Raw genomic sequence first — 13,015 nt, forward strand, 5'->3', positions numbered from 1 at the left:
AGCCTCCCGAGTAGCTGGGATTATAGGCACATGTCACCACTCCTGGCTAATTTTTGTGTTTTTAGTAGAGATGGGTTTTCACCATGTTGGCCAAGTTGTTCTTTAACTCCTGGCTTCAAGTGATCTGCCTGCCTCAGCCTCCGAAAGTGTTGGGATTATAGATGTGGTTATATTTTTAAAATTATATCTTAGCATTTTAATATGTAAATAAATCCTTAATTTATTTCATAAGAAAGAATAAATCCTGTTAACACCAACTAATTTTCAATGTGAATATCTTGACATTTTTACTGTTCCTTTGGTTAATTCATAAACTTCTTGTAGAATATGACTGACAGCTTCATAGCCCAGCATTAGGTGACTGTTTTACTCTGTTGAGCACTTTTTATTTATGCATTTATTTTGAGATGGAGTCTCACTCTTGTTGCCCTGGCTTTAGTACAGTGGCACAATCTTGACTCACTGCAACCTCCACCTCCTGGGTTCAAGTGATTCTTCTGCCTCAGCCTTCAGAGATTATGGGCATGCTGGGATTATGGGCATGCGTCACTATACCTGGCTAATTTTTGTATTTTTAGTAGAGATGGGGTTTCATCATGTTGACCAGGTTGGTCTCAAAATCCTGTCCTCATGTGACTTGCCCACCTCAGCCTCGCAAAGTGCTGAGATTACAGGCCTGAGCCAACATGCCCTACCTTACTCTGTTGAGCACTTTTTTTTTTTTTTTTGAGATGGATTCTCACTCTGTCACCCAGGCTGAAGTGCAGTAGCATGATCTCGGCTTACTGCAACTTTTGCCTCCCAGGTTCAAGTTATTCTCCTGCGTCAGCCTCTTGAGTAGCTAGAATTACAGGCATGTGCCACCACACCTGGCTAATTTTTGTATTTTTCAGTATGTTGGCCAGGCTGGTCTCAAACTTCTGACCTCAAGTAATCTGCCCACCTCGGCCTTCCAGAGTGCTGGGATTATAGGTGTGAGCCACTGCGCCTGGCCAGCACTTTTTTAAGTTTCTGTGTTTTAAAAATTAAGAAGGTACTTGTCCTTGGTTTTGAATTCTACAGTGTTTAAATTTCATATTACTTTTCGCTTTTCTGTCTTCCTCCAAATTGTTTTTTTGTTGTTCAAGATCCTCTAATGATATTAAGCTCACATAATGATTGTGTCAAAAATATGTTAGATTTAAAGTGTTACCATAAAACTCCCTGTTTTGGTGAATTTTAATTTAATAATGCATACAAATTCATATTAGAGCTTGTTCATCGGGTGAAGAGAAGAGCTGTCCCAGATCCCATGAAGAACACATGTAAATTATTGGTGGTAGCAGATCATCGCTTCTACAGATACATGGGTAGAGGGGAAGAGAGTACTACCACAAATTACTTAGTAAGTATTTGATATTGCATCAAGTAGTTGGGAAAAAAAGTTTGGGTGGGTGGATAAATTCCAAGAAACTTAATGAAACCAGATCTGTTCCAGATGTTCTGTTATTTCCCTAAAATATTTGAGGGGTATTCTCTGAGGTTTTTATATTACTGTATGGAAATTATAGTTTCAAATTTATGACAACTCATTTTGCCCTTGAACTGATATTTTCTGCATCTTAGAATTTATGCAAATAGGGTTTGGGAGAGGTTATAATATAGTCCTTCTTCTTGATACAAGTGAGCTCTTTAAAAAATCACTGCTATGATGGCAGTGAATCTGTGGTGTCATATGTGAGTGTAAAAATATGTATTTGCATGAACATGTTTATCTTTTGCTTTTACGTATATTTCTTTCTTTTCATTTTTTTTTTTTTTTTGAGACGGAGTTTCGCTCTTGTTACCCAGGCTGGAGTGCAATGGCACGATCTCAGCTCACCGCAACCTCCGCCTCCTGGGTTCAGGCAATTCTCCTGCCTCAGCCTCCTGAGTAGCTGGGACTACAGGCACGCGCCACCATGCCCAGCTAATTTTTTGTATTTTTAGTAGAGACGGGGTTTCACCATGTTGACCAGGACGGTCTCGATCTTTTGACCTCGTGATCCACCCGCCTCGGCCTCCCAAAGTGCTGGGATTACAGGCTCGAGCCACTGCGCCTGGCCGCTTTTACGTATATTTCAGAGAGGAAGGTGAGTTTTGTTCGTCATGTTAAAGAACTAATCATTGGACTTCACTTGAAATAGGTGGGACTTTTATGGTCATACTAACTCTAGGACACAGAAGTGAAGGAAAGATTTAAGAAGTGATGATACCACATTTTTAAGCATGAACTGTTATGACTTTTAAAAAGTCAGGGGAATCATTTTTCGTTGACATTTTTTGCTAATGTGACCTCATTCGTCATGATTACGTGGCATTGACCAAAATGTTGTTTGTTATTGAGAGAATAATGGAGAATGCAACTGTTCATGAAGCAAGAAGAGGCTGGTGCAGTAAAGATGTCTTTCTCATCGCCTTGCTTTTCCTGTTCTGTTCATTTTATTCATACTCTCCCTCATCCTTTTTTCCCTTCCCTTCCATGTCAAATGAATTTTTTTTTTGACACAGAGTCTCACCCAGGCTGGAGTGCAGTTGCGCAATCTCAGCTCACTGCAACCCCCACCTCCTGGGTTTGAGCAATTCTCCTGCCTCAGACTCATGAGTAGCTAGAATTACAGCTGTGAGCCACAGCGCCCAGCCCCATATCAAGTGAATTTATTATGAGGCTAGTAAGAGTCACTGTGATTCTTATTTCTAAGTAAGAGAGATTCTTACTTAAAAGAGCTTCCCTTGGCCAGGCATGGTAGCTTACGCTTGTAATCCCAGCACTTTGGGAGGCCAAGGTGGGTGGATCTTGAGGTCAGGAGATTGAGACCATCCTGGCTAACACAGTGAAACCTCGTCTCTACTAAAAATACAAAAAATTAGCCAGGTGTGGTGGTGTGCGCCTATAGTCCCAACTACTTGGGAGGCTGAGGCAGGAGAATCACTTGAACCCAGGAAGTAGAGGTTGCAGTGAGCTGAGATTGTGAAAGAGCAAGACTCTGTCTCAAAAACATAAAAGCTTTTCTCTTAATCTGGGTTTTGTATTAAGGGGTTCCTCTTATTTTACTTCTTTGTTCATTGCACTACAAATATGAATATAATGAGAGATCTAGTCTTAAAAATTGTGTTTTTTACAGTTTCTTAGACATAACTTGTTTCACAGTTGCTGAACAAACCTCATTAACCCAGTGTTTGAATGGTAGGATTTTTCTCTTTGAGAAAAAGATAGGTAATTAGCATTTTATTCTTTCTTGTGTTATTTGCCTTCATAACTATACTGTCCCTCCTTCTCCAGTTTTCCCAAATCAGAGAACAAAAGGATTGCTGAAATGAACCTTGTTCTTTCTGGCTGTCTTCTTACCCATTCCTCAGTGCTGAACTTTTTGGGATGAAAGTTGGCAGTTGTCTGTCACAGCCTCTTACTTGTTTCTGGGGAAGGCATTTGAGGTACTTGCCAAGAGATAGAGTGAAGATGGAATTCTTTTTAGAAGGGAATACAGTTGACCCAGGAACAGTGCAGGGGGTTAGAAGACTGACCTTCCTTCTGCAGTCAAAAATCCTCATTAACTTTTTTTTTTTAAGGCTTTGTTGCCCAGGCTGGAGTGCAGTGATGAAATCATAGCTCACTGCAGTCTCTGTTGCCCAGGCTGGAGTGCAGTGATGGAATCATAGCTCACTGCAGTCTCTGTTGCCCAGGCCAAAGCAGTCTTCCCACCTCAGCCTCATGAGTTGCTGCGACAACAAGTGTTCACCATCCTTCCTGGCTAACTTTTTGATTTTTAGTAGAGATGGAGACTTGCCCAGGATGATCTCGAACTTCTGAGCTTAAGCACTTCTCCTGCTTCAGCCTTCCAAAGTGTTGGTATTACAGGCATGAGCCACTGTGCCTGGCCCTTGTATAACTTTGACTGTCCAAAAAATTAACTACTAATAGTCTACTGTTGACCAAAAGCCTTACCAATAAAATAACAGTTGATTAATATGTGTTTTTTATATGTATTATTACTGTGTTCTTACAATCAAGTAAGCTAGAGAAAGGAAAATGTTATGATGAAAATTATCAGGGGCCAGTTGCACAGTGGCTCATGCCTGTTACCCCAGCACTTTGGGAGGCCAAGGCAGGAGGATCTCTTGAAGCCAGGAGTTTGAGATCAGCCTGGGCAACGAAGCAAGATCCCATCTCAAAAAAAAAAAAAAAAAAGCTGGGCATGGTGGTATGTGCCTGTAGCCTTCTGTCACTCAGGAGGCTAAGATGAGAGGATCACTTGAGCCCAGAAATTAAGGCTATAATAAGTTATGATCATGGTGCTGTACTGCACCCCTGGTAACAGAGCAAGACCCTATCTCAAAAAAACACCCTGTTACAAAAAAAAAATCTTAAGAGGAAGTACATATACTATTCACTAAGTGGAAGTGGATAATGGTCTTCATCATTGTCATCTTCATGTTGAGTAGACTGAGGAGGAAGAGGAAAGGGTTGGTCATTTTGTCTTGGGTGACAGAGGCTCAAGGAAATCTACATATAAGTGGACACTTGAAGTTCAAATCTATATTGTTCAAGGGTCAACTGTATTTCAGGTATATTGATTGACTTTAAAATTTTATTTTTATTGTGGCTGGAACGGTAGTTTTTAAAAAAGCCTGTTGTCATTTTGGTTCCATTTGCAATTGAGTACTGAAATTTAGGTTAAACGGTACCATTGTTTTATTCTGGTAACAGCACTTTAAGTTTGGGGCCAATGGCTGGGAATACTCTTGTACAGTAACATCTTAATGCTAGTTTTTGTGAAAGTAGAAACTTTTGCAATGGCATTTTCTCTAAAGTAAGATTTTTTTTCCCCCATAGATTTTATATTGCATTGCGAAGAGAGGTAGAGCTACATCATGTATTTTTTTCTTTTTTAAATATTCACAGATAGAGCTAATTGACAGAGTTGATGACATCTACCGGAACACTTCATGGGATAATGCGGGTTTTAAAGGCTACGGAATACAGATTGAGCAGGTATTTATCAACAGATATGGCTTATATTACTCTCTTAAGTTATGTGATGTAAATATTTGTCACTTGTATTCAAAACCCAAAAACTTGTTCTTAACAATAATTATAAATAAGTATTCTCAAATGCCAGTGATTTTTTTCTGATGAATTGTGCAGTATTTTTTATGTTAATTAGTTCTAGATTGTGAAGTATTCTGTCCTTAGTCTCTCTTTAGGTAGAAAGCCTTTTATGCTGCTATGCTTTGTTCCTTCTTTGAATTCATGGCCTTTTTATTCTCTGTAGTTTTTTTCCCCCTCTGATGATGCTTAGGTCTTTAGTTAATACTCTGACACCTATCATTGACTCTTTAGTCAGAAGAATTTGCTAAAGAATACTGTGTACCTTTGCAAGGCAGTATTTATATATTCAGAACCTTTAGGTTCTTTCCCCTCAAATATCTCCTCCTAATTTCCTTGTAATCTGTTACTAGAGTATGTCTAGCAATGTTACATTAATGTGATCTTAATAACAGCTCATAGTAAAAGTTATTTCAAGTTGCTAAGACTAGTTAAAAAGACTATACTAACATGGGGTATTGCTTTGGGCAGAGAGGCATTTTGATATGTAAATTACATAAATTGTTATATCAATTTTTCCAGGCTTTTTGTAGTAAACCATATTTTTATAAGTTCTATAGTACAGAATTTAGAGGTTTTTTTAAAAGAAAATTTTTTTGAAATCATTCACCATGTTTATAAATGTTAAACTTTGATAATACTTGTTTAAAACTAAGAATTCTTTTTCCCTTTTCATTGTCATTTACTATTTTGCATTTTCTTTTTAAGTTATTATTTGAATAGGTAACAAATACACAGTACAAAAGCCAGTGAAAAGTAAGTCTCTGCAGCCTGTTTATTGTCAAACCAGTTCCTTTCCCCAAAGACATTCATGTCACTAGTTTCATATGTATCTTTCTAGAGATGTTGTATGCATGTATAGCATATGTATATGTCTGTATTTGACACAATGGTGTTATGCGGTACACTTATACACATTGCTTTTTCATTTCACAGTGTGTTGGAGAGTATTTCGTGTTCGTGTATCTAAAGCTGCCTTGCTTGTTTTATTATAAATAGCTGCATCATGTTTGAGTTTTAGGGAATCTGTAAATTAAGTTTCTTTTTGCTTTAGGCATTTGGAACCAGTTGAAGAATACAGAAGTAATATAGGAGATTAAAACATGAACTTCTTTACATCTGATGAAGAATGGGTTGGAGGATTGGTGTAGATGTGCATCATGATAGCCTTCTAAGTAGTTCTATCTCAGATTTGACTTTGACCACCCAACACTGAAACTGCAGAGCCCACCCCAGTAAGCTTACCACACAGTGGCAGAGGAGACCAGAATGAGCCTTCTCTGCAGGCAGGCAGGCAGGCAGGGAAGGAGAGACACACGGAAACTCTGAGTTGGGCATGGTTTCCCTCTTTTTTTTTTTTTAATCTCAAACTCACTAATGGGAGCTTTTATTACTTTTTTTTTCTTCTTAGCAGGCTTAATATGAATTTGTCTGAAATGCACATATAAGGAGAAGCCTCTATTCTTAGTCTTTTATTCCTTCGATGCACAAAGTGGTATATATTTTGTTATTCTTTCCTAAATTATCGACATATTGTAATAAATATTTTAGGCTCCTGTAACCCAGGTTCTTATTTTTTCAGAATAAATATGGAGGATATGAAAATTTAGGAGTACACTTACATCATTATAAATAATTCATTGACATACATGTTTTCCATACCATACGCTTCTCTGTTTCAAACATTGAATATTAGAACTGAAGAATTTATGAATTTTGATTTTAAAATGTTTTTTTTCTAGAATGATTCTTTTTTTGAACAGATAAAATAATGCAGTATTCAGAATCTTCTGACTTACTTTGGAAGTGTTCTAAGTGTATTATCTCTTTAAGTGTAGATTCGCATTCTCAAGTCTCCACAAGAGGTAAAACCTGGTGAAAAGCACTACAATATGGCAAAAAGTTACCCAAATGAAGAAAAGGATGCTTGGGATGTGAAGATGTTGCTAGAGGTAGGTCGTGAAATCCTGGATATGGTGCTAACACCACTTTGTGATTTCTGATACGTGGATTGTATGTGCATTAATGAAGGATCATGTTATAAAAGATGGAAACCCAGAAGCAGTCTCCCCTGCTGATCCAACTGTAACCCCATCCTGTGTAGAAGGGCAGACAATAAATAACTAAAACACTGAGAAAGAAAAACGCTATAAAGCAATGCTTCTTAACCTTAATATCTTTGAGAATCTAATGAGGAAATCAGTGGATCTCCTCTAGAAAATAACATGGGTACTCAATATATAGAGTTTTTGCACACTGTTTTGTTAGTTCTGCACACTTAGTTCAGGTCTCTCTGAAGCTTATCAATTTATCCTTTAGGGCAGTAATTATCAAACAGGTTATGAACATGTATTGGACAGTAGACATATAGCTTGGAGATCTGAAAGTTCTCTATAGGAATTAACAATTTCTGTTTTTATTCTGATGATGAATCTAAGATGGCTAACTTAGTCATTTTATGTCATTTGGAGTCTTGCCATGTAACAGGATACTGCCACATGATTCCACTGTCTTGATTTTGTGTGTGCTATTACTTTGGTGTAGCATGACCTTCTATGAAGCGATAGTTTTTATCTTTTAATATGTTGGTAAGGGTATTAGTTTCCTGTTGTTGCTTTAACAAATTATCACAAGTTGAGCAACTTAGAACAGAACTTACTTGTCTCGTAGTTTGCATGGGCTGGTCCAGGTATGGTGTGGCTCATCTGGATTCTCTGTTTAGGGTCTCGTGAGGCTGAAATCAAGTTTTCAAAGCTTGAATAGAATTAAAGGATGTTATAACTCTTCATCCAGGTGGAGAGGCATAATGTGCAGCACCTGTGTGGTACTCATTCACACCTTGTCTAATTTGATCTGCTGAGCAGCCTGAGAGGTTGATTGAGACAGCATCATTGTTGTGAAGAGGCTCAGCAAGTGTGATTGTTTATTCCAGCTGCCATGACAGAGCAGCACAGGCTGAGGCACTGCAACAACAGAGATTTGGTTTCTCACAGTTCTGGAAGCTGGAAGTCCAGCTGGCAGGGTTGATTTCTTCTGAGGCCACTCTTCTTGGGGTATAGATGCTGTCTTCTCCCTGTGTTCTCACATGGTCCTTCCCTCAGTGTGTGTTTATGTTCTGATCTCCGTATCAGGACACCAGCCATATTGGATTAAGGCCCACCCATATGACCTCATTTTAACTTAATTACCTCCTTAAGGGCCCTGTTTCCAAATACAATCACATTCTGGGGTACTGTTGAGGGTTAGGACTTCAACATTTGAATTTTGGAGTGGCACAATTCAGCCAGTAACAGAAAGATCAAATGACTTTTCTGGTTAGTCATACGACTGGTAATGGCATGGCAGAGGTCAAATTGAGCACAGATCTCCTGACTCCTAGAACAGCTGAACCACTGCATCTGTCTGCTTTTCTGTGAACCTCCAGACAGCCCATGGCAGGGGAGGAACCAAAAAGAATGACTTGTGTTGACAGGTGCTCCTCTCCAATTTTCTTCCCTAAGGCTCCTAGAATATTCTTAGAAGCCTTACTCTTTTACCACAGAACTACCAGAATCCCCATGCAGCCACACTTCATTCCTCATACAGGGCTCTCTGGCCTCTCATTTAAAGCATTTTAAAAATTGAGGGTTTTGGCCAGGCATGGTGGTTCATGCCTGTAATCCCAGCACTTTGGGAGGCTGAGGCTGGTGGATCACTTGAGCCCAGGAGTTCAAGACTAGCTTGGGCAACATGGTGTACAAAAAATACAAAAATTAGCTGGGCATGGTGACGCATGCCTTTGGTACCAGCTGCTTGGGAGGCTGAGGTGGGAGGTTTACTTCTGGTAGGTCGAGGCTGCTGTGAGCCGTGATTGTACCACTGCACTCCATCCTGGGTGACACAGCAAGACCCTATTTCAAACAAAGAATAATAATTAATAAAACCCAAAAAATCAATATTTTTAAACTTGGAGACCCTGGACGATTATGGTAGAGGTTTTTAAAGTAATGTATGAAGCCCTTTTAAATTAAGAAAAAAAATCTTCTCAAACCTGCAGTGCTGATTTAAATGGACTTAAAATATTTATTTTAGTAACATAAAACTGAGTATATATGCTTTTCTGTAGGTGTATATTTATATAAATGACTATATTAAGCTCAAAAAGGTTTAAAATTAAAATTTCTATGAAACGAATTGAATCCTTGAAATATTTGAGAGGGATCTGTTTTGGTCTGGGGTGCTGCGGTCCCTTTGTCGAATTGGAGCATCTCTAGTGCTGGGCTGTATGTTTTCAGAACAGCCCTCAGAGGAGCAGTGAGTTAGTTCTGAACAGCTGGAACAAGCTTCTGGGCTCTTCCCTTTTGTGCCCCTTTCCAGATGACAATGTCTGCCTCTCACCTGTGCAGGTGGAGGAGCACTTCAGGGAAAGGGCAACGCACTGCACGAGGTTGTGATTGCTGGTGCTGAGCTTCGAGCCATCATGGTTCTGTTCTGGAATGTTTAGTTGATTTAGATTACATCTTTTAGTTTGAGGCAATGGTTAATCAAATTAAGAATGCTTTTTTTTTTTTTTTTTTTTTTTTTTGTCTTTCAAAGCAATTCAGCTTTGATATAGCTGAGGAAGCATCTAAAGTTTGCTTGGCACACCTTTTCACATACCAAGATTTTGATATGGGAACTCTTGGATTAGCATATGTTGGCTCTCCCAGAGCAAACAGCCATGGAGGCGTTTGTCCAAAAGGTAAGTTTTTTCTTTTCTTGTGTGAATATGATGCTGGGATTATACACTGATTGGATTATATTATAATTCTGTATTTAATAAGCAGTTTATCTCTGTTTCCTTTTGACTTTAGCTTATTATAGCCCAACTGGGAAGAAAAATATCTATTTGAATAGTGGTTTGACCAGCACAAAGAATTATGGTAAAACCATCCTTACAAAGGTACGTTCTTTTATTTTTAAAAAGATAGTGTTAGAGTTTATTGTAGTAGAACCTTGGTTATATATTTATGTAGTTTTTTTTTTTTTTTCCCCCGAGACAGTCTTGCTCTATCTCCCAGACTGAAGGGCAGTGGCGTGATCTCGGCTCACTGCAACCTCTGCCTCCCAGGTTCAAGTCATTCTCCTGCCTTAGCTGCCTGAGTAGCTAGGATTACAGGTGTGCACCACCACGCTCGGCTAATTTTTGTATTTTTAGTAGAGATGGGGTTTCACTATGTTGGCTAGGATGGTCTCAAACTCCTGACCTCATGATCTGCCTGCCTTGGCCTCCTGAAGTGCTGGGATTACAGGCGTGAGCCCCTGCTCCTGGCCATGTAGGTATTTTTTAAAAAATGTAATATATACTGCTTTTTTATTTCTGCCTAAATAAAATTTATGTATTTTTGTGGGATATATGAAAAAGTATAAATAAGAAAATAAAAATGGCCTGTCAGCCTTCTTTTGTAACATGTAAGGGCTGCTGCTTTTCTAGAGCCCCTCCTTCCTGGAGCCCTTTGACTTGCAGCTCCTCTTAGAGCTCCCTGTCTCCTAGTCCTGTGGTGCAGCTGTCATTCAAGGCATCCCACACCTTCTTATTTCCAGAACCCCATGGTCTCCCTCTTTTTCACGCCATCATTTTGGTGTAGTGTAGCTTGCAGGAACTTCCTAAGAAAAGGTACATGACCTGCAAGTTGTTGGGATTTCACATATCTGAAAATGTCTTTATTCCACTCTTAAGTCTGATTGATTGTTTTGGCTGAGTATATTCTTAATTCTCATGTTCTTTATGGTCTTTGGTGCATATTGCTTTTAAAGAGTCAGAAGTCATTTTGAGTTCGTATCTTTGTATGATACAAACTGTTTTTTTCTCTGGAAGGTCTTAAGATTTTGTTTTTCTCCAGCTCTGTCTGTTAAAATGTGTTTAACTACAAATAACAGAAAATTAAATAAGCAGTGGTTTATATAAGGGGTTTATTTGTCTCAGTCAACAAGAAGTTCAGGGATAGTATTTTCTGTGTGGTACAGCAACTGAGGTGCCCTCAGGGACTCAAGAATGAGCAGGAGGCCTTTGTTCTCATGTATGTCACCTCACGATTGTAAGATGGCTCTGTTCTGTGCTGGAGAAAGGAGGAGATAGAGAACATGGCTAGCCTAATCTGGCCCTTCTAAAAAGCTTCTCTGGAATCCCCATCCTGGCTTTTGTTTACATCTTACTGGACAGCACTAGGTCACATGGCTGCCGTTTCCCTCTATGGAATGTGGAAAGGTGGCTATATTAGCTGAGTATATTGCTGCCCTGAGCAAAATTAGGGCTTATTAAGTAAGAAAGAAGGGGAGAGTACATATTGGTAGGGAATATTAGGATCTGATACACCGATTTTTAATTTTTATTGTTTTTGAGACAGTCTTGCTCTGTGGCCCAGACTGGAGTGCTGTAGCACCTTCTTGGCTCACTGTAACCTCTGCCTCCCTAGTTAAAGCAATTCTTCTGCCTCAGCCTCCCAAGTAGTTGGGATTACAGGTGCCTGCCAGCACACTAGCTAATTTTTGTATTTTTTTTAAGTAGAGACAGGGTTTCACCATGTTGGCCAGGCTGGTCTCATGAACCACTGACCTCCAGTGATCTACCCACCTTGGCTTCCCAAAGTGCTGGCTGGTATACTGATATTTTGACTATGATGTTATACTTGGTCTATGTTTATACTTGGGGTAGGGTACCGGAAATATTTGCAAAAGACTCATTTGAGAAAATACTGCTATCTGAAATATACAAAGAGGCCAGTCATGATGGCTCATTCCTATAATTCCAGCACTTTGGGAGGCCAAGGCAAGAGAATCACTTGAGCCCAGGAGTTTGAAACTAACCTGGGCAAGACTGTAGACCCTGTCTCTACAAAACTAAAAAAAAAAAAAACAATTTAAATTTCCAAATGTATAAAGAACTCTTAAAACTCAACAATAAGAAAATGAACAACCCAATTTAAAACTAGACAAAAGAGCAGAACAAATACCTTCAAAGATGTTCAGATAGCAGAGAATTATATGAAAAGATGCTCAGTGTCATATGTCGTTAGGAAATTGCAAATTAACAATGAAGCTGGGTGCAGGGGTACATGCCTGTAGTCCCAGCTGCTCAGGAGGCTGAGGTGGGAGGATTGCTTGAGCCCAGGAGTTTGAGATCAGCCTGGGCAACATTAGTGAGACCCTGTCTCTGTAAAAAACGTTTTAAGAAACCCAACAAGAATGAGCTATTACTGGTAGCCTATTAGAGTGGCTAAAATCCCAAACACAGGTAACACAATTCCAACAAGGCTGTAGAGCAACAGAAATTCTTCATTAATTGCTGGTGGGAATACAAAATGGAGCAGTCACTTTGGAAGACAGTTTGGCAGTTTCTTTCTCTCTCTCTCTCTTTTTTTTTTTTGAGATGTAGTTTATTCTTGTCACCCAGGCGGGAGTGCAATGGCATGATCTTGGCTCACTGCCTCCTCGGCCTCCTGGGTTTAAGCAATTCTCCTGTCTCAGCCTCCCAAGTAGGTGGGATTATAGGCATGCATCACCACGCCTGGCTAATTTTTTTATTTTTAGCAGAGACAGGGCTTCACCATGTTGGCCAGGCTGGTCTCAAACTCCTGACCTCAGGTGATCTGCCTGCCTTGATGTCCCAAAGTGGTGGGATTACAGTTGTGAGCCACCGCACCTGGCCATAAGAATGTTTATGGCAGCTTAATTCATAATTGACAAAACTTGGAGACAACTAAGATATCCTTCAGATGGTGAATGGATAAACTGGCACATCCATTCAATGAGAAAAAAAAAAGCTATCAAGACATGAAAAGACATAGAAGAACCTTAAAAGCATACTACTAAGTGAAATAAGCCAATCTGAAAGGCTACATACTATGTGATTCTAAATATATGACATTTTGG

At 39.3% G+C, this 13,015-nt stretch overlaps 1 protein-coding gene across 13 annotated transcripts in view; it reads left to right on the forward strand.

The window, feature by feature from the left end:
* The window catches only part of ADAM17 (ADAM metallopeptidase domain 17), a 63,940-nt gene that overhangs the window by 25,082 nt on the left and 25,843 nt on the right, over nt 1-13,015 (forward strand). For 10 of the 13 annotated variants that reach the window (XM_078349978.1, XM_008981151.5, XM_078349975.1 and 7 more), the window contains 5 exons: nt 1,251-1,384; nt 4,922-5,011; nt 6,964-7,077; nt 9,701-9,845; nt 9,958-10,046. In XM_078349978.1, coding sequence (XP_078206104.1) covers nt 1,251-1,384; nt 4,922-5,011; nt 6,964-7,077; nt 9,701-9,845; nt 9,958-10,046 — 572 coding nt within the window. Of the gene's footprint in view, nt 1-1,250; nt 1,385-4,921; nt 5,012-5,833; nt 5,882-6,958; nt 7,078-9,700; nt 9,846-9,957; nt 10,047-13,015 lie in introns of those variants that run through there. The other 3 variants (XM_078349979.1, XM_054245234.2, XM_035273284.2) reach the window with 3 other exon arrangements.

Source organism: Callithrix jacchus, chromosome 14 (assembly GCF_049354715.1).
Source record: "Callithrix jacchus isolate 240 chromosome 14, calJac240_pri, whole genome shotgun sequence".
NCBI classification, from domain to species: domain Eukaryota; kingdom Metazoa; phylum Chordata; class Mammalia; order Primates; family Cebidae; genus Callithrix; species Callithrix jacchus.